At 52.6% G+C, this 16,906-nt stretch overlaps 2 protein-coding genes across 12 annotated transcripts in view; one reads left to right on the top strand and one right to left on the bottom strand.

Annotated features, from left to right (window-relative positions):
- Window positions 1–486: 486 nt before the first annotated feature.
- On the top strand, window positions 487–2,913 carry LRRC26 (leucine rich repeat containing 26). Its single transcript, XM_003757577.3, has 2 exons — window positions 487–2,127; window positions 2,348–2,913. Exons 1-2 carry the CDS (start codon window positions 1,497–1,499, stop codon window positions 2,662–2,664), a joined length of 948 nt encoding a protein of 315 aa, XP_003757625.1. The 5' UTR covers window positions 487–1,496; the 3' UTR covers window positions 2,665–2,913.
- The window catches only part of GRIN1 (glutamate ionotropic receptor NMDA type subunit 1), a 38,328-nt gene continuing 24,325 nt past the window's right edge, over window positions 2,904–16,906 (bottom strand). For 2 of the 11 annotated variants that reach the window (XM_031951890.1, XM_031951889.1), the window contains 12 exons: window positions 16,535–16,676; window positions 16,277–16,404; window positions 15,772–15,936; window positions 15,508–15,626; window positions 15,182–15,294; window positions 14,814–14,962; window positions 14,351–14,508; window positions 13,860–14,021; window positions 13,335–13,444; window positions 12,239–12,384; window positions 10,230–10,340; window positions 2,904–5,010 (listed from right to left, as the gene is read on the bottom strand). In XM_031951890.1, the coding sequence (XP_031807750.1) occupies window positions 4,894–5,010; window positions 10,230–10,340; window positions 12,239–12,384; window positions 13,335–13,444; window positions 13,860–14,021; window positions 14,351–14,508; window positions 14,814–14,962; window positions 15,182–15,294; window positions 15,508–15,626; window positions 15,772–15,936; window positions 16,277–16,404; window positions 16,535–16,676 (1,620 nt within the window). In that variant the 3' untranslated portion in view covers window positions 2,904–4,893. Of the gene's footprint in view, window positions 5,722–10,229; window positions 10,341–10,802; window positions 11,611–12,238; window positions 12,385–13,334; window positions 13,445–13,859; window positions 14,022–14,350; window positions 14,509–14,813; window positions 14,963–15,181; window positions 15,295–15,507; window positions 15,627–15,771; window positions 15,937–16,276; window positions 16,405–16,534; window positions 16,677–16,906 lie in introns of those variants that run through there. The other 9 variants (XM_003757543.3, XM_003757544.3, XM_031951891.1 and 6 more) reach the window with 9 other exon arrangements.

The raw sequence follows: 16,906 nt of genomic DNA, 5'->3' as shown, positions 1-16,906 counted from the left end.
AGTTTTCCTAATTTCCTTTCCCCACCCAGCTAAGGCCAGGGTGTGCCAACAAAAGTGGTAACACCTGCACATCCATGGGCATCTGTCCAGATCCTGCTTCTGGGACGCTGGAGCAGAAGCACAGCCAGGTGTCTGGACTCCCAGGGCTGGATCAAACACGATGGGAACTGGTTTCAGCTGAAGTAAAACTGGCTCCATGTCCCTCCTACAGCTAGGTCTCCTCATCTCACTGGGGCTGAGCCAGTCCTTTCCTCCTCCCGACAAGTGCTCATCTGGGGCCAACTGAAAACATTCAGCTGAACTAAGCTATTTTTTAGGGTCACATATCAGAGACACAGACGGACACAAGTTTTCATTCAGATCCAGATAATTCAGACAATGATCTACACATAGGTTTGGATCTGTAGATACACTGACACACACACAGACCGATTCTCAGCATTCACAGACACTCAGAGGCTTGGACACCGATTTATGCCCAGTAAGGCACCCTATACTGGAATATATAGCGTTTCATGCACAGATGTCCACAGATCCCTGAAAGAATGAAGAAGTGGATCCATGCAGACTTGCAGGTCCAAGCTTACAAAGGCACATGCAGACAGGTTCACACAGCAAACAAGAGAACTTAAGCAGACAGATTCCCTCGTCTTCTCAACCCTAACTGTGCAGTCTGAGGAGGAGCAGGGGGGTAGGGCTTAGTTCTGGGATCATGTTACAACCTAGAGATTAGCTCTGGCCGACACTCCTGCTGGTTCCCAAGGTGGGAGAACAGAGCTGTTCTGATTGCTTCCTCTCCCAGAGAGGCCCTAGATGTGGATATACTTGGTATATTGGTGCTATTCTAATTACTTCTTTGCCTTTATGGGTCAGGGAACTGGTGGAAATGGAATGAGAAAAAAAGGGGACCCTTAGTCCCTTGATTTCAGTTCCCCCCTCTCCCCCCTCATCCTGCCTGAAGGCTGGATACTGAGTTTGGGGATCCCCTTCCCCAACCTTGAGTGGCCACAGGGCAGAGCCCAGTTTGTTCTAGGTGGAGCCCTCTGCCCTTGTCCAAGGGCCCTGGGGGCTGCTCTGTGGTGGCTGGTGTGAGAGTGGGGCATGCAGCTCCCAGCCTGGCATTGACTGGGACAAGTTAGGTGCTCCCATGCTTACTAAGGGATCTAACCATGCTGACGTGGAGCTGGCCCCGAGCCCAGCAGGTGGCTGGTAGGGCTGCTGGCTTTGCTCAGAGCCTTATCCCTACCTCTACTCCACCCCCCATCCCACAGAATCCTGTCCCAAGACAGGATCTACAAGAACTTCTGAGCTGGCAAGTTAATATTTGTTTAGAAGCAGGTAACAGTCGAAAGGGACAGATAGATGGGCAGAGCTTGGAGAGAAGACATCTGGAGGAATCTGCCCAAGCTAGGACTTCCTGACTCCTAAGGGTCACTTTCTGATTAAGGCTGCCCTGGTGAGCTGCTTTGGGGTGGGGAGGGGCAGGCTTCCCAACAATGACTTTCTCCTTTTCTTTCATTTTGCTAACCCTGGTGCTGCTGATCCTCTCCCCACCATCCACCCCAAGCCCAGGCTGGAGTTGCCTTTCCGAGTGTGTCTGTGGGCAGGGTGGACAGGTCAATTGTTCTGGGGGAGAACTACACTTTGTGCCTAGGATTCTGGACCCGAGGGTACAAGTTCTTCTCTTGGGTCACAACCATATTGACTTCTTGTCCCCGGGGGCCTTCGCCCTTCTGCCCAGGCTGCTCTCGCTGGAGCTTCAGAGCAATGGGTTACAGAGAGTCCATGTGCAAGCCTTCTGGGGCTTGGGGGTCCTGCAGTCCCTGGATCTAAGCGCCAATGCTCTCCAGGCCCTGGAACCGGGCACCTTCCGGCCACTTCGAGCACTCCACACTCTGTCTCTGGCAGGGAACCGGCTGATGCGGCTGGAGCCCATGTGGCTGGGTCCCCTGCCACTACTGCAGAACCTAAGCCTGCAAGATAATCTTCTCTCTAGCATGGGCTCTGGGGTCCTAGACAGACTGCCTGCCCTGCACGAACTGAACCTGCAAGGGAACCCTTGGATATGTGACTGCACTATTCTCTCCCTCTGCCACTGGCTGCGTAGCCATGCACACCAGATCCTAGGTAAGGATAGAGGTCAGCTAGAAAGAAGGGGGGGACTCAAGGTCAGGCTGGAGGTGTTTGGGTGGAGGTGTTGGGGGTGGGTGGAAGATGGGCTTAAGGCACAGTCCTAGGACATGGGGAGTGCCGTCTTGCCCCCAGCCCAATCTGAATGTGCCCAGGTTGCACGCATCTTGTGTAGTACTGCCCCCCATTCTCCATTCTCCCCCCATTGTGTCCCTAGGAGCAGAGTCCCTGATGTGTGTGTCCCCAGACCAACAGATCCTCAAGCCACTGGCTGCCCTCACAGAAGCCTCATTCAATTATTGTGCCCTGCCACTGACCCCTTGGGACCTGGGGATCATCACCATGCTGGGCCCACTCTCATTTCTGGCCAGTCTGGCTGCCTGCTTCATCTTTGGTTCCTTGCTCACTGCCTTCCGGGTTCGTCGTAAAAACCGTCACTATCCGGTGAAGAGACCCATCCCTCAGACCGTTGCCCTGGGTGACCCACCAGAGAACCCAACCACTAACTTCCCTGCCCCGGCTTGCTTTCTGTGACCCCTGTTCTCATTCCGGTCTAGAGCTGGAGCCCATGCCTTGTCCCGCCACCCCATGATGGGGGGAGGGACCCCACCCCTCAATACGGCTGCGCCCTTCGGTTCCCCAGGCAGCCCTTCTTGGTAGGCTGGCACCAAGAGAAACCCCCCTGCGCCCCCTCGTCCCCTCCCCGGTGCTGGGGATCTCCGTGGGGAGACTGGCGTGCTCTGGGGCCGGCACCAGAAAGCTGTCACACAGACTGAGGCTCATAATGTTCAATTTGGCAACACATGGTACATGCCTGTACACGGAACGGTAAATGCCTGTACACGGGGATGTCGCGCGCTTACACGGGAGAGGCGGGCATCTGTACAGAGAGGAGTGGGTGGCTATACACAGGGATGGCACGGAGCCCCACCGGGGCAGCGCGAGCCTGTACGGTGGGGACGGCCCAGCCTGTACACGGGAAGGACACATGCCTGTACAGGGTAGCGGTGCGTGTGCCCCGGGAGGACAGCGGCTGTGGGTGCGGGCCGGCGCGCACCTTCCGGGGATGGCTCATTCTGTATGTAGGGCGCGGTCCCGGCGGTACACAAGAATGGCCCGCGGGGGTGCGGCGTGCCGGGAAGGAGGTGTGGCCGTGGGTCGGGGGGAGAGGCAGGTGGTCAATGCCGAGAGGCAGGAGGAGTTACAATCTTCCCTTTCCTGGGGCTTGGAGGCTCACCCCAGCGCGGCAGTCCTGAAGGAGGGATTTGGGGGATGCAAAAGGTGAGGAGAGAGGGATGTCGTTCAGCTCCCAGAATCCAGCCCTCTCTGGGAACGGAAACCAAAGCGCTGAGGCGAGGGGCGGGGGGCAAGGAGGGGAAGGGCAGAGCAGCATTGGTGTAGAAGTAGAACCAGCCAGGGTGGAGCCAAGCCAGCAGGAGGGAGGGAGGACTGACCAGTTCGAGGGAGGGGGGATAGTGTGAGCAAAGAGGGAGGAACATAGAACAGCTGGGGGAATGGTAGGAGAGAGAATGGAACGGGGGTCATGGCAAACACAAAAGGGATGGTGTCCAGGGACTTAGCAGAAACTGTGTCGCTGGGGGGAGTGGGAAGGGGGCAATGGAAGGAGAAAGGTGGGGAGGGCACATAAGGATAACTAAAGCTGCCTTTAGGATTTTCTGTAATCTCTTTTGCTTCCAGGGGTCAAAGCAGCCTGTGGGTGAGGAATACCCCTCTCCCCAATCTCTGCTCACAACGTCTTCATAGCAGAATCAAGGTGATATTTGGCTGGGGTGGGGGTGGGGGTGGGGCAGAATCTGCCCAGGAGACCACACTGCCTGGTCAACCCCGGCTTCTGAAGTCAGACCACTCACATAACCATATAACCATACCGAGAGGGTGCTGGATGCCCAGAACGTAGGCAGGATGGGGCCCACCCTGGGACTTGAGAGCAATTTGCCTCCGGCCTGCTGAGGATTCAGCTTGTCCCTCTCACTGCCAATCCCAATTTCAGGTCCTCTCACCCTTGACTTACTCACAGGCAAACTCCAAGTCTTGGCACTTGGCCCTACCTCCCCCTGTGCCTATTTCCAGCAGGGATCCTGCCCTCTGGGTGCCAAGATAGGGGTGGGGGGGAAAGGGAGTCGGGGGCAGCAGCTGCCCCACAGTGCTGGGGAAAAGGCTCGGGAGTGGGGGCAATGTGCAGTCACTGGGGGCCGGGAGGACGGGGGACGGGGCCTTCCCTCTGGCCTTCCCGAGCAGGACCCCTCAGTCCTCAGGCATCAGTCCTGACCAGCGCTCCTAGTAGTTAGTAACTAGGCCGGCGGCTCCGGGAGGCCTCACACCACGGTGCTCACCGAGGGATCTGAGAGGTTGAGTTGCCCTGTGATATCAGTGGGATGGTACTGCTGTAAGATACAAATACACAGACAAGGCAGAGGGGGGGTTAGCGCTTAGCGCTCCTGGGGAGGGGGCAGGGCCACGGGCCAGCACGGTGGTTGGTGGAGCCGCCCGGGGGGGGGGCACGAAAAGAGGTGCAGCAGGGCCTGGGGGGGATGCGGCTGGCCCCATCCCAGGGGGTTCGGGAGTGGGGAGCAGCAGCCCCGGAGGGAGGGCCAGAGGGTGCCTCTCTTCCCGCCCCCGTCCCCCGTCTTGCTCCGGGGACTCTGCTTTGGCCAGGACGCTGTCCCATCTGCGAGGGGTGGGGGGAAGGAAGGGGCGCTAGAGCCGGTGCTGGGGGGCAGAGGTGGGTGGGCCGAGGGCGTCTCAGCTCTCCCTATGGCGGGCACACATCTGGAGCTGTCCCTCCTCCCTCTCAATAGCTCTTCGCGGCAGCACCGTGTCTTTTTGGTTTTGCAAAGCGCCGCGTCCACCCCCGGTGCTCTATAAATAAGAATCAACAATCAATACCCGCTGACCTGGCACAGCTGCCCGGGAGCCCAGCCCCTGAGTGCCCCCTTCCTCCCCCCAGCCCTTCCCCCGGGCCTGTCAGCGGGAGGGCGGAGGGGGGGCGGGAGGAGAGGGCGGGGCAGGCGGGGCTCTCAAGCAGTCAGAGCAATGCCCCTTCCCATCCCCCACCCCCTCCAAGCAGCACTTCCGGGGCTGAACCGACCCACCCCCAAACTCCCTCCCCATCCCTCCCGCTCCAGAACCCAGCCAGTTGGTAAAGAGGCCCCCGACTGACCACTGTCTTTCCCCAGTCCTGGGTCCATCCCAGCCCATTCTGAAGAAACCCTCTTTGCCCACGTCAGGCACAGGACAGCTCCCAAGAGCAAGAGATTCTTTGGTGGGGTGAGGATCGTGATTTGGGATGGGGTCTGGAGAGAGCTGAGGGCTCACTGGCCTCTTAAGGAATCTTGGAGGTGCTTTAACGAATAAAGGCCATCTAAAGATATGAAACTCGTTTGTTGAATCAGATCACTGCCAAACTCCTCCGAAAGCGCATGTTCGCCCGCTACTCCCTCCTCAGGCTGCTCTGAAGGTCACCGGTGACCAGTAGACAAATCTTTTATTTTAATCGTCCTCATCTTCTTTGACCTTCCTGAGGCATTTGATATTGCTCGGATCACTCCTTCCTCTGAAATGCTGTTTTAGCTTTGGAAACATGGCATCCTATTACTTTGAGCTTTTTGAGTGTTCCCCTTGAATTTTTCAGGGCTTCCCATTCACTTCTCATCATGCTGAATGTCTCCTAAGAACTATTATTGACCCTTCTCTCATTTCTCTTTTCCCTTCTCTCTCCCATTTTTTCTCCCTTCTTTCCTCTCTCTCCCCCTTCTGTTTTCTCTCTCCCCCTTCTCTATCTGTGCCATAACTACAACTATCGTCAGGATTGTGCCGAGATGGTATCCTCTCTCTCCATCTCTAATTCCTCTGTGTGGTTTTCTGTGTCCTTACCATGTAGGACTGGGGATCGGAGAAGCTGCCACTTAAGACCTGTGTAACCTCCTGCAAATCACTGACTTTTCTGCGCCTTTGTTTCCTTATCTGGTGCCTCCTTGTAAGACAATCTGGACCTGCTCCAGAGTCAAGTTCTCAATATGTGTAAAATGGAGTGGGGCTCTAAGTCTGTGAACATATCCCACCTTCTTTCCCACTGTCTTGGTCAAATTGGTCTCAGTAGGAGAGGGGTAAAACTTTGTGGCAGGACCCTGTCAGAGGTGACTGAGAGGGAACTAAAGTTCAGTGTTTGTTTCCTTCTCTGGGAATGCCATCATCTTCCTTTTCTACCTATCCAAATCCTGTATGTCTTTCTTACTCCAGACACACAACTTTGGGGAGCCTTTTCTGTCCACTCAGGTGGTCTCTTATTTGAAGCCATGAAGCACATCTCCTGCATTGCACAAATTAACCCTTAGGCTGTTTCATGGGGGTTTAGAGTAATTGCTTGAGCCAAGATTCAGGTTTTCTGAGACTACAGGATCTTATCTTCATAATTTGTAATGTTTTGCACACAGTAGGTGCTTTCCCTACTGAGTGATTTTGTCAACTTTGAGGCTGAAGTAAATTTGCAAGCAATCAGGTTGTTACTTTTGATATACTTTTTGGGGGGGGTATTGGATTCTGTCTTGGGAAGATTATTATTGCCTAAGAATAGACCTACGAATAATAACTAGCATCTACATAGCTCTTTAAACATTCGTAAAGCACTCTACATGTATCTCTTTTGATCCTAATAACTATGAGGCAGATGTTAGAATCCATATTTTACAGAAGAGGAAAACGAGGCTAGAAGAGGTTGCACAGATGCTTGGGGTAGGATTCCAACTGGAGACTTCCTGAGTCTGATAGAAGGTAGCTAGCTCCCTATCAACTGTACCAGCTACCTGCTTCATGGGAGAATTTGGGTCAGAGATTGGAGTGATTTAAAAAAAAAGGGGGGGTTTCTCTTTCCATAGTTAATTTTTCTATGCTAACCTAACCCTACTTAAGAGTTACTCAAGACTTCCCTGTCTGCTCCTCCAGTCTTCCTAGGGCTCATCATGAAGATACACTCAGTGAAAATTTGAACGGGGACCAATGAGGAGAGCATCATGGTATCATCAAAGGATGCCTAGATTTAGATGCAGCAAGGCAGCTAGCTGGTCCAGTGGATAGATTACTGAGCTTGAAGTTTGTTCCGTATCATACATGGCTTAATTCCTCTTAATCTTAGTTTACTCAGAATGGGGCTACTAATAATAGTACCTGTCTCACAGTGTTGTGAGGATCAAGTGAGATTTGTTGTGAAGTGCTTTACAAACTGTAAAGTGCTATTTATACTAGCTATTATTGTTTGAATTGTGGCTCTATTATAACCAATGTGATCTAGGACAAGTTATTAATCCTCTGAGGCCCCAAATTCATTTGTAAAATGGATCCCTCTCATCTCTTCCAGCTCTAAATTCTGTGGTCTTTGGGGTGAAGAGAGGTAGAGAAGGGACATTCTGAGAAAGGAGGGCCAAGGAAAGAGGAGTTGGGGGAGGGATTTGTAATGTCACTGAGGCATCTGTTATATAGTTAATTAAAAGGCAGTATAGTTCCTCACCTAATCCTTTTTTTTGTGATCCCTGAGACTCCATGGTATATCTAGTCACTTTTCTTTTTTTTTGCCATTTTCCTGTCTGTTATCTGAAGCTCTTAGGTTAACAATCAGCAGTAATAGTTAATGTGGTTGTCACAAGATCTGGGTTCAAAAACTGCTTCTTGCTACTACCTAGCTACAGGATTTGGGGCCAGTCACATTTGTTCCTTTAACCTTTATTTCCTAATCTATGAAACCGGGACTATAATCCTTATCCTGATTCATGTAGCTACTGCCAGGAAGCCACTTTGTAAATTAGAGGTACACTAGGATTATTAGTGTCTGTGTTCAGAAAGTACTGTTGTCCTACTTGTGCCCGGTAAAGCAGAGAACACTTTTCCCCCCCCCCCCCCCCCCCCTGAGTTCCAGAAAGCAGGAACTGTAGGTCCCTTCCAGAACTGTCCTCTTAGTATAATGGGCCTTCACCTCTTTCTTCAGAAGCAAGCAGAAATTGGGTGGGTGGGTGTGTGGGGTTCCCTTCTACAAGGCTCTAGGAAGGTTGGTCTCTTTCTCAGTCCAAGGGCAAGAAGAGATAATGTTTTTCCAGACTATTTCATCCACTTCTTCTATCATATATAAACTGGAGAGGATGGGCCCAGCTAAGGGATGGAGATGAGGGCCTTCATGATCGTTCCCCAATATTAAATCCCTTAATTTATGGGGCAGGAAAGTAAGTTGGAAAAACTAACAATTCCAATATGATGCACCTTGGGATTCATAATTGCTGTCTTCCCAGATGTCTTTGTGTGACCTCCATCCCTAACCCCATCTTGCTTTGTATCTTAACTATTCATTCAACCCTACCTCTCTCCACTCTTGAGGTCAGGCCAGGATAAATATTTCCCTTGAAGATCTTTGGATCAGAGCTTGAATGGAGTATCCCCTACCCCAGACCTCAGAGCTTAAGATAGGGTCCAGAATTCCTTATCCTAGAACCTCCCTTTCCCCGAGTCTCTAAGAGCATCCCTCAGAAATTTTCTGAAAGGACCAGTAGGACCCAGTATAAATTGAAAGATCGGCAGCCCCCTAGGGCCCAGCCCTCCCCCAAGGCTTGTGTTCCCCCAATTGCCTGGCCTCTGGCCTCCCCAGCCCTGGGCCCCGACCCACACAGAGACCACATGGAGGATGCAACAGGCATGGCTCTGGTGAGACAGGTGAGACAGGCGCTGGGAGGGAGTGACGGGGGATGGGCCAGGCAGGACCAGGACAGACGGGACGGGACACGGAGGGACAGTCATCACACACTACCCGATCTCTGGGCTGTGTGGGGCATCGAGGAGAAGACCGGCGGAAACCAGGAAAGTCCAAGAAAAAAAGGGGAAAAAAATAAAAAGTTGGTAAAATCTCCCAAATCGGTGAGAAGACTAGGAGGCAGGTCATCCCCGGCCCCCCCAGGGCCCCTGGGCCAGGCCCAGAGACAGGCGCTGAGACTGACTGACTGACTGACTGACTGACAACATGAGGCAGCTTCAGGATGAGTGTGTGGCAGTCATGGGATGGCAGGAAGAGATGGCAGAGGACCAGAGACAGAGGACGGACACGAGGGACAGCATCACACACACGACAGGCTGTGTGGGGCATCGAGGAGAAGACCTGAAACCAGGAGAGTCCAAGAAAAAGAGATGAAGGAGATAAAGAAAAAATGATGGTAAAATCTCAAATCGATGAGAAGATCAGAGAAGTCATCCGGCCAGGAGCCTGGGCCAGACAAGACAGAGGCTGAGACTGATGAGACTGACGACTGGACAAATGAGATAGGATGAGTGGAAGTATGGATGGCAGAAAAAGCAAAGAAAGACAGAATGCAAGAGAGGTAATAGTGAGAGACAGAAGTCTTGATCTTTCACTCATATTCTCCATGCTAATAAATGATGAGGGAGATAAGAGATGAAAAGATGAGAATGGAGATAGAAATAGAGAAATGAGAGAGAGAGACACATCAGAGGTACTAGTACAAAAGACTGAGAGACAAAGATGAAATGAAATACATCACAGAAGCATACAGAAAGAGACATCAAGAGAGTAATGGAGAACAAGTGTTTCACTCATATCTCTCCAATACAAGAGGTGAGAGATGAGATGAGATGGAGACAATGAAACTGATGAAAGGAGATTCTCTAGGATTCGAGATGAATAATACAGAGATACAGGGAACAGAAAGGAATGGAGATAGAGAGCTCAAATGTTAAAGACTGAGAGAACAGAGAGAGAGCCTGATGAAAGAGAGAATGATGACAGAGAAATGGGACAGAAAGACAGAAACAAGGAGAGATAAAGAAAAGACAGACTTAAAAGAAAGAAGCAAAGAAAAGGGTAAGGAGATTAAGAGAGAGGAGGAGAGAGGAGGGAGAGAGAGGGGGAAAGAGGGAGAGAGAAAGAGGGAGAGAGAGAGAAAGAGAGAGAGAGAGAGAGAGAGAGACAGAGAGAGAGAGAGAGAGAGAGGAGAGAGAGAGAGAGAGAGAGAGAGAGAGAGAGAGAGAGAGAGAGGAAAGACAGGAGAGACAGAGAGAGTGGCTGGAGATTTTCTTCTCCCTCTTACCGTGTCTTTGGAGGACCTACGTCTCTTGAAGCTGGAGGCCAGGGTGGAGGTGATGGCCCTAAATGTGGCTTTCTTTTTAGGGTCGGGCTCTGCTCTACCACTCTTTCTATCCTAAAATGAATATGTATAAGTGATTAGATTACTAAGGGTGGGCTCCTTGCTAGCCCTACCCTCCTGCTGCTGTCACTGCTGAGACCTGTGCAGGTCCTTACTCTTGTTCCTCTGCACAGGACAGACAGACAGACAGGTTTCCTCTCTTTCTATACCATGTGTGTCTGGCCTGGCTCACCCTGGAGTGTTGGAGAATAGGATGGGGCCTGTGCTGCCCTGGCTCTCTCTCTCTCTGTCTCTCTGTCTCTCTGTCTCTCTCTTTTTCAGGGGCTGGCCCCTGTGCACCTCAGCTCTCTAGTGGTCCCTGCCTTGCCCAGACTGCTCCCTGCCTCCCCTGGGGGTCAGGTTCTCAAGAAGGATGAGAGGGAGGGCCTTGGCGGCAAGGTCACAGGTTCCATAGATGGACTGGGAAAAACACACTGAAATAGTGATCATCCATTTCTGCAAAGCAGGTAATCCCTCTGATGAGGGGGTCAACAAAAATAAAAATAAAAAAAAAGAGAGAAAGAGAAAAAAAGAAACTAAGAAAGGAAAATCCAGCCAAAGGCAAGGTGTAATGTCACCAAGAGGTTGTGATGGAGTTGGAGAGAAAGACGGAGTTGTCAGCCCTGGTTCTCCCAGGCCAGGTGGGATGAGATGGGTCTGCCCAGGTGCTCAGTCCCAACAGTAAGAGAGTCCCATTCCCCTGAGGGATAAATAGCAGCAGCAGCTGTCCTAGGCACCAGCAACAAGATCAGGATAAGGGGGATGAGGGGTGGGGGGTGGCGTGGGGGCATCCCTTCCCCGGCATGAGCACTACTAGCCCAGCCCTTCCCTCCCTCGGATGTGGTCCAACAACGTCTCCTTTCTCCCTGGCGGCATCATTCCCCGGAGCAGGGACTGCCTTTGTTTGCACAGGGAGCGCCAAGAGTTTCGGTGCCGTCAGCCTCCCCCTCCCAGGGCCTCCAGGAAGAGGCCGACCAGGGAGTAAGTGAGTGTGCACGGTGGGGGGATCCCCCTGCCCAGACTCCCTGGGGCTGGGCCCTGCTCGGGGAAGGAAGAGAAGAAAACGAGACAAACGTATCTTTAGTCATCGGGGATCCGAGTCCAACAATTTCAGTCATCTCCAAGTGTGGGCTGGTTCCTTACCCTGGGCTGCCTGCCACCCAGCGGCCACCTGCCCTCCACCACAGCCCGAACCCAGGCCCCAGCCAGGGCTACCGCACTTTTTACAACCCCGCTCTCTGCGCTGGTTCTAAGTCAAACCGTTTCCCTGCGCGCTGGCGGGTTCCTAAAGACACAGAAACAGGCTCGGACATCCAGGGCGGAGCAGAGCACAGTGTGGTGGGGCGGAGATCACTGAGCACACGGACACCGGAGGGAAAGGGTTAACCCCAAGGAACGTGGGAGAGAGGGGACAAGCGCTTCCCTGTGAGGGAACGGGGACCGGGAGCTAAAGCCGGGACTCCGGATTCAAAGGAGCGTCTGTCTCCTCCTGCTCCTCAGTTTTCTTTGGTGTAAAATGGGTATCAGTGAGAGCTGCCCCAAACTTTGAAAGCGGGAGGGGCGGGATGGCCCCAGGCTTCTCCTTGTGAGGCTCAGATGGGAACGGAACAGGAGTGGAGAATCCGTCCCACCGATATCTCTAGCCAGTGGCTACTCCTTCAGGCAGCCCTCCAGGACTGCTCTGGGGACCACTCACCATCACTCTTTGGTATTATTCCAGGGCTCCAGCACAGACCAGGGCAAAAGGAACGGGTCGGGGTTACAGCCCAGGGTGGGAGAGAGGGACAACAGCAAGATCAGAAAGACCCGGGACCCGAGAGCTGGGGTGGGTCCGAGGCAGGAGTGCCCTGGGAACCAAGGACTGGGAAGGGCACTGGGTCACCGATACAGAGCCACTTGCCCCGCTGGCCTACCTGTAGGTTTTTCCTCCACACATTCACCGCTGCAAAGGCCAACTGCATCTGCTTCCTGCGGGCATCTTTGTGTCTCTTGTAAGCGATCTCAATGAAAATCAGGAAGATTCCGGCCACGATCCCACCGGCCACCAACATAAATACTCCTACAAGTGCCCACAGCTGGTTACCCTGGACTCAGAGACCAGATCCAGTCTCCCTTCCACTCCCACTTCATCTCCCACTGCCCCAACCCCATCCATGTCTACTGGTGAGGACTTCCAGGGTCATCCTCAAACCAGAAATGAACCTGTATGCATCTAATTATTTTCATGTTTTCTCCCCCATTAGAATAAGAGCTCCTTAAAGGCAGAGAACACATTTTCCCCTTTCTTTTTTGTCCCTAGTCCTTAGCACAGGATCTGTATATAGTAGGTGCTTAATAAATGCTGGTTGACTGACTTAGGTGCTTAATAAATGACCATTCCTCTTACCTGGAATGCCCTCTCTCACCTCTACCTCTTAAATCCTTGCCTTTTTTTTTTTCCAAGACCCAGTTTAAGGACTCCCTTCTTAGAAGCCCTTCCTCTCTCTCCTCCCCCAGAGGCCTTCCCCTTCCTCCTACCATCCCAATCACTACCTTTCTTTTCAAGGTTACTTTGCATTCTCACCGACTTACCTTATTTCTGGAATGCTATCTCTATTCATATCTACCTCCTGGTTTCCCTGACTTCAAGTTCCAGCTAAAATCCCACATTTTGGAGGAAGCCTTTCCTAATCTGTTTTAGCCTTCTTTCTGTTGATAATTTCCCATTTACCCCATATAAAGATCTATGTCTTTGCATGCCCTTTTTCCCATTGTTAAGAGTGTGGGCTCCTCCAGGGCAGGGATTGTCCTTTGCTTTGTTCTAGATTCTCAGCACTTTGCACAGAGCCTGGCATCTAGTAGGTGCTTAATAAACTTATTTTGACTGACCAATTCGTGGTCATACATCAGCCCCTCATGGGGTGTTCCCTGGACTCAGAGATTAGCCCCCTTCATGGTCACAAAAGGCCAGATACGAGTCCTTTGCAGGGACTTCTGCCTGGGGAGGGGAAGACAAGAGGAGGCACCCACCAGCCATGTTCTCGAAGGTAAGAGTAGCTGGAGCATTGCTGCGGGAGTCGCACTCCTGGTATCGAACCCACGTCTTGTCTAGATCCTCCATAAAGCCGTTCTCGTGGGACCTGCAGGAAAGTGGTGTGGGACCCAGTGCATCTCAGATGCAGGACCAGAGACATGGAGAATGATGAGAAATGAGGGGAAATATGAGGGAGGGGGGAGACAGAGACAGAGAAAGTTAGGAGGGAGAAGGAGAGGTGGATAGAGACATGTTGAGAAAGGAAAGGAAAAATACAGGGAAGGTAGAGACAGAGATGACTCTGGTCATAGTGAGGAATGAAGAGATGAAGAAGGGCCAAAAGTCCTGACATTTGGGCTCTATCTTTTGGTTTTGTTTTTAAATAGAGGGGGCCTAACAGGAGCCAGGGAGCTGTGTGGTTGGGGCCCGCAGGGCAGGGCGTGTCTGGGCACCCGTCTGTGCTGCGGCTGTGCCCGGGGCTTGGGGCAGTAGGGGGTCCCCAGGGCCCGGGGGGTACAGACTTGAGGATGGCCAGGGAGACATTCTGCTTCCAGGGGCTGTCTTTGCGCATTCCAATGCCGAAGCCAGAGCGGAAGAAGAGTTCTCCTGTGGTCACCAGGTCACACTTCTGTGAGGCTTCAAACTCCAGCACGGCAGAATCCCAGATGAAGGCGTGGAGCTTGCTGGAGGCACAGGAGCAGTGTGTGTGTGTGGGGGTCACATCTCCTGGGCCCTGTTCCCTGGTACCCTGCAGTACCCCTAGAGGCTGCAGCGGGGCATTGCCGGATCTCAGATTTGGAGCTGGCAGGGACCTCAGGAACATCTACCTCCTCCTTTGAGTTAGAGAAGGTTAGATGGGTTGTTTAACTTCACATCAAAGGCGGGGTGTCCTGCTACTTGTTCTTCCCTTGTCTAAACCCTTTAGACTCTAGTCTCCCTTGAACTCCAGTCCATCTCCCCGCAGAACCTCCAGCCCTCACCCCTGGGTCCCCACGGGGTCCCTAGCCCTCACTTGTCCCGCACAGCCTGGATGGCTTCTGCAGCACTCTCATAGTTGTGTTTCTCCATGTGCCGGTACATGGTGCTCAGCTCTACCTGCCGCCGGAAGTAGATGTCCACAGAGCTCTGTTTCACCGTGGCATAGATGAACTTGTCTGAGGGGTTCCGTAGCTAAGGGTCAGTGGGAGAGGTGTCAGAGAGGCTGTCTTTGGACCTCTATCCCACCATCTCTTGATGGCCCCTTGCTCCCACCCTAGAATGCTGCCACATTGACTGGTCCCTGTGGCTCTCCCTTGCCCTCTCTCCTGACTGCCTGCAAATCCCACCATTAGCTATCTATCTCCCAGACCCCATCTCTACTCTGATAACTCCTGCCCCCACCCCTAGTCCCGGACCCCCCTGTTTTCCCTCTTCCAGAGGCTCTGGTCCAGGAATCACAGCGCCTTAGTCCTGCCCAGCTAGGCGTGGGTCCTCACTCGAGGGTCATTGATGCCCGTGATACGCTCTTCTGGACGGTCCAGCACCAGGAAGGCTGCCAGATTGGCAGTGTAGGAGGCAACGATGATCATGGCAAAGCCAGCCCAAACCATGCCCAGGATTCGGGCTGAGAAACTTCGGGGGGCACCTGAGGGGCAAGGGAAGGAACATGGCAGTACTTGCTACCTGGGCTTGGTTGTTGAGTCTGAGAGGTTGAATGTGGGATCTAGAAGGCTGGGGGTGGGAAGACCCTCCAAGAGGGTGTTGCAGGGGTCCAGGAGGCTGTATGTTAGAAGTGGAGGCCGGGAGGCCATGTGTGATCTGAGAAACTGGACAGTGAGAATAGGAATGCTCCAGTGGCCCTTACCTTCTCCAATCCCAGAGTTGAGCAGGACCCCCCAGGAGAACCACATAGCTGAGGAGAGGGTCAGTGCATCTTCTTCTTCTTCCTCACTGTTGACTTTGAATCGGCCAAAGGGGCTGAGAGGGACAGGAGGGAAAGAGCAGCATCAGCTTTCAGGGCTAGCCTTCCCCCCCCCCCCCAATCCTCTTCTTCCTTCCTGGACAGTAATCCCTCCCCTGTCCCTTATCTCTCCCTCCCCTAGTGCGGTTCCTCTCAGTTCTTTGGGGAAAGGCAAGTACTGAGAGGATGAGTGAAGTGAGGGCCGGGAGTCAGGGATATCTCACTCTCACCTAAACCGGTCCAGCAGGTAGAGCATAACCGCCACTACATGTACAGAGAGTCCAACCAGCAGCCACAATGTGCTCTGGAAGGGCTGCATGAATGAGTCCAGTGTACTCCTAGGGATTTCCTGGAAGGGAGGTAGAGTGGAGAGAGAACATGAGGGAGCATCTCATCCCCAACCAGAATCCCTCCAGCCTTCCCAGTTGCATGGGGATGCCCTCACCCTTCCCAGTGATGTCAGTTCCAGGCTCTTTCCCCAGTCTCCAACTGACCTTCTTCACCAGGATGGTCAGTCCCTGGTATTTGAAGGGCTTGGAGAACTCAATGTACTGGGCCCGCTCATTGTTGATGGTCAGTGGGGCCACAATCATGTCCGCCTGTCCACTCAGTAGCTCCCCCATCATCCCATTCCACTCCTTTTTGTTGCTATTGTTCACCTAGGAAGGGGACATGGATCTTGCAGTCCTGGGTCCAGTCTTCAGATTAATTCCTAGCTCTTCAATTCTTCATACTGTTAGTCCTTTAGCCCTGATCCTACTCAATCTCCATTCTGCTCTTTTTATATGGAATCCCCAAGTACCTCAAGGTTGCCGGCCTGGAGGCCCGGTTTCCCACATTCTTTCTGGACCTGTACCCCAATTTTCCTCCCATCATAAGGCTTTCAGTCCTGACCCTATTTCACCTGTCCTAGCTCTTGATTCTTCTGGCCATTTCCAATTCCCCAGACATCAAGCCTAGCCTATCTATTTCATTCTCTCTGCTCTTTTGCCCACCTACCCGCTCCTGAGTGCCAAACTTGCCATCAGCCACCAGATGGACCTCATAGGTGAAGTTCATTGTTTTGGCTAGGTCGATGAGCAGGTCAATGCAGAAACCATAGCAGCACTGGAGTATAGTGTGACGGTCTAGGAGGGAGGGGGGTCCCAGGAGAAGATGGTTATGACCACTATACTCCCCAGACCAGAAGTCTATTGAATTGCGATCCACCAAGAGCAAGTGCCTTCCTTTGACCCCCATCCCCCAACCTAGACTCACTGGCGCCTGGATGGGTGTCATTTGGGCCTGTGCAAGTGACCTTTTTTATCTTCTCCCCATTGATTGTGAGATCTTCATTACAGGTTTCACCATCTAGAGCTGGTTTCACATACACAAAAGGTTCCTGGTGGATAGTGACAATCTGGGGTGGGAGGAGGGAGGGAAAAACTTAATTTATGTATCCTTGGGTTCTCTAGAAAATCTTTCCTTCCTTCCCTGGTACCATCCATCCCTGACTTTCTGTCTGTCTGCCTCTGTTGCAGTCTCTCCATCTCTCTGTTCCCAGATGCCTGTTGTCTGTCTTTCTCTCTCTGTCTCTCTCTCTCTCACTTGTCTATCTCTCTCTGTCTCTCCATCTCTGTCTCTGTCTCT

The sequence above is a fragment of the Sarcophilus harrisii genome, chromosome 2, assembly GCF_902635505.1.
Source record: "Sarcophilus harrisii chromosome 2, mSarHar1.11, whole genome shotgun sequence".
Taxonomy (NCBI): Eukaryota; Metazoa; Chordata; class Mammalia; order Dasyuromorphia; family Dasyuridae; genus Sarcophilus; species Sarcophilus harrisii.
This window is presented reverse-complemented; position numbering and strand designations above follow the sequence as displayed.

Excerpts from the sequence above, each read along its gene's own strand:
- LRRC26 (XM_003757577.3), top strand. The coding sequence starts at position 1,497 with ATGACTTTCTCCTTTTCTTTCATTTTGCTAACCCTGGTGCTGCTGATC. Across the intron at positions 2,128-2,347 it reads CCATGCACACCAGATCCTAG|GAGCAGAGTCCCTGATGTGT; the intron begins GTAAGGATAGAG and ends TTGTGTCCCTAG.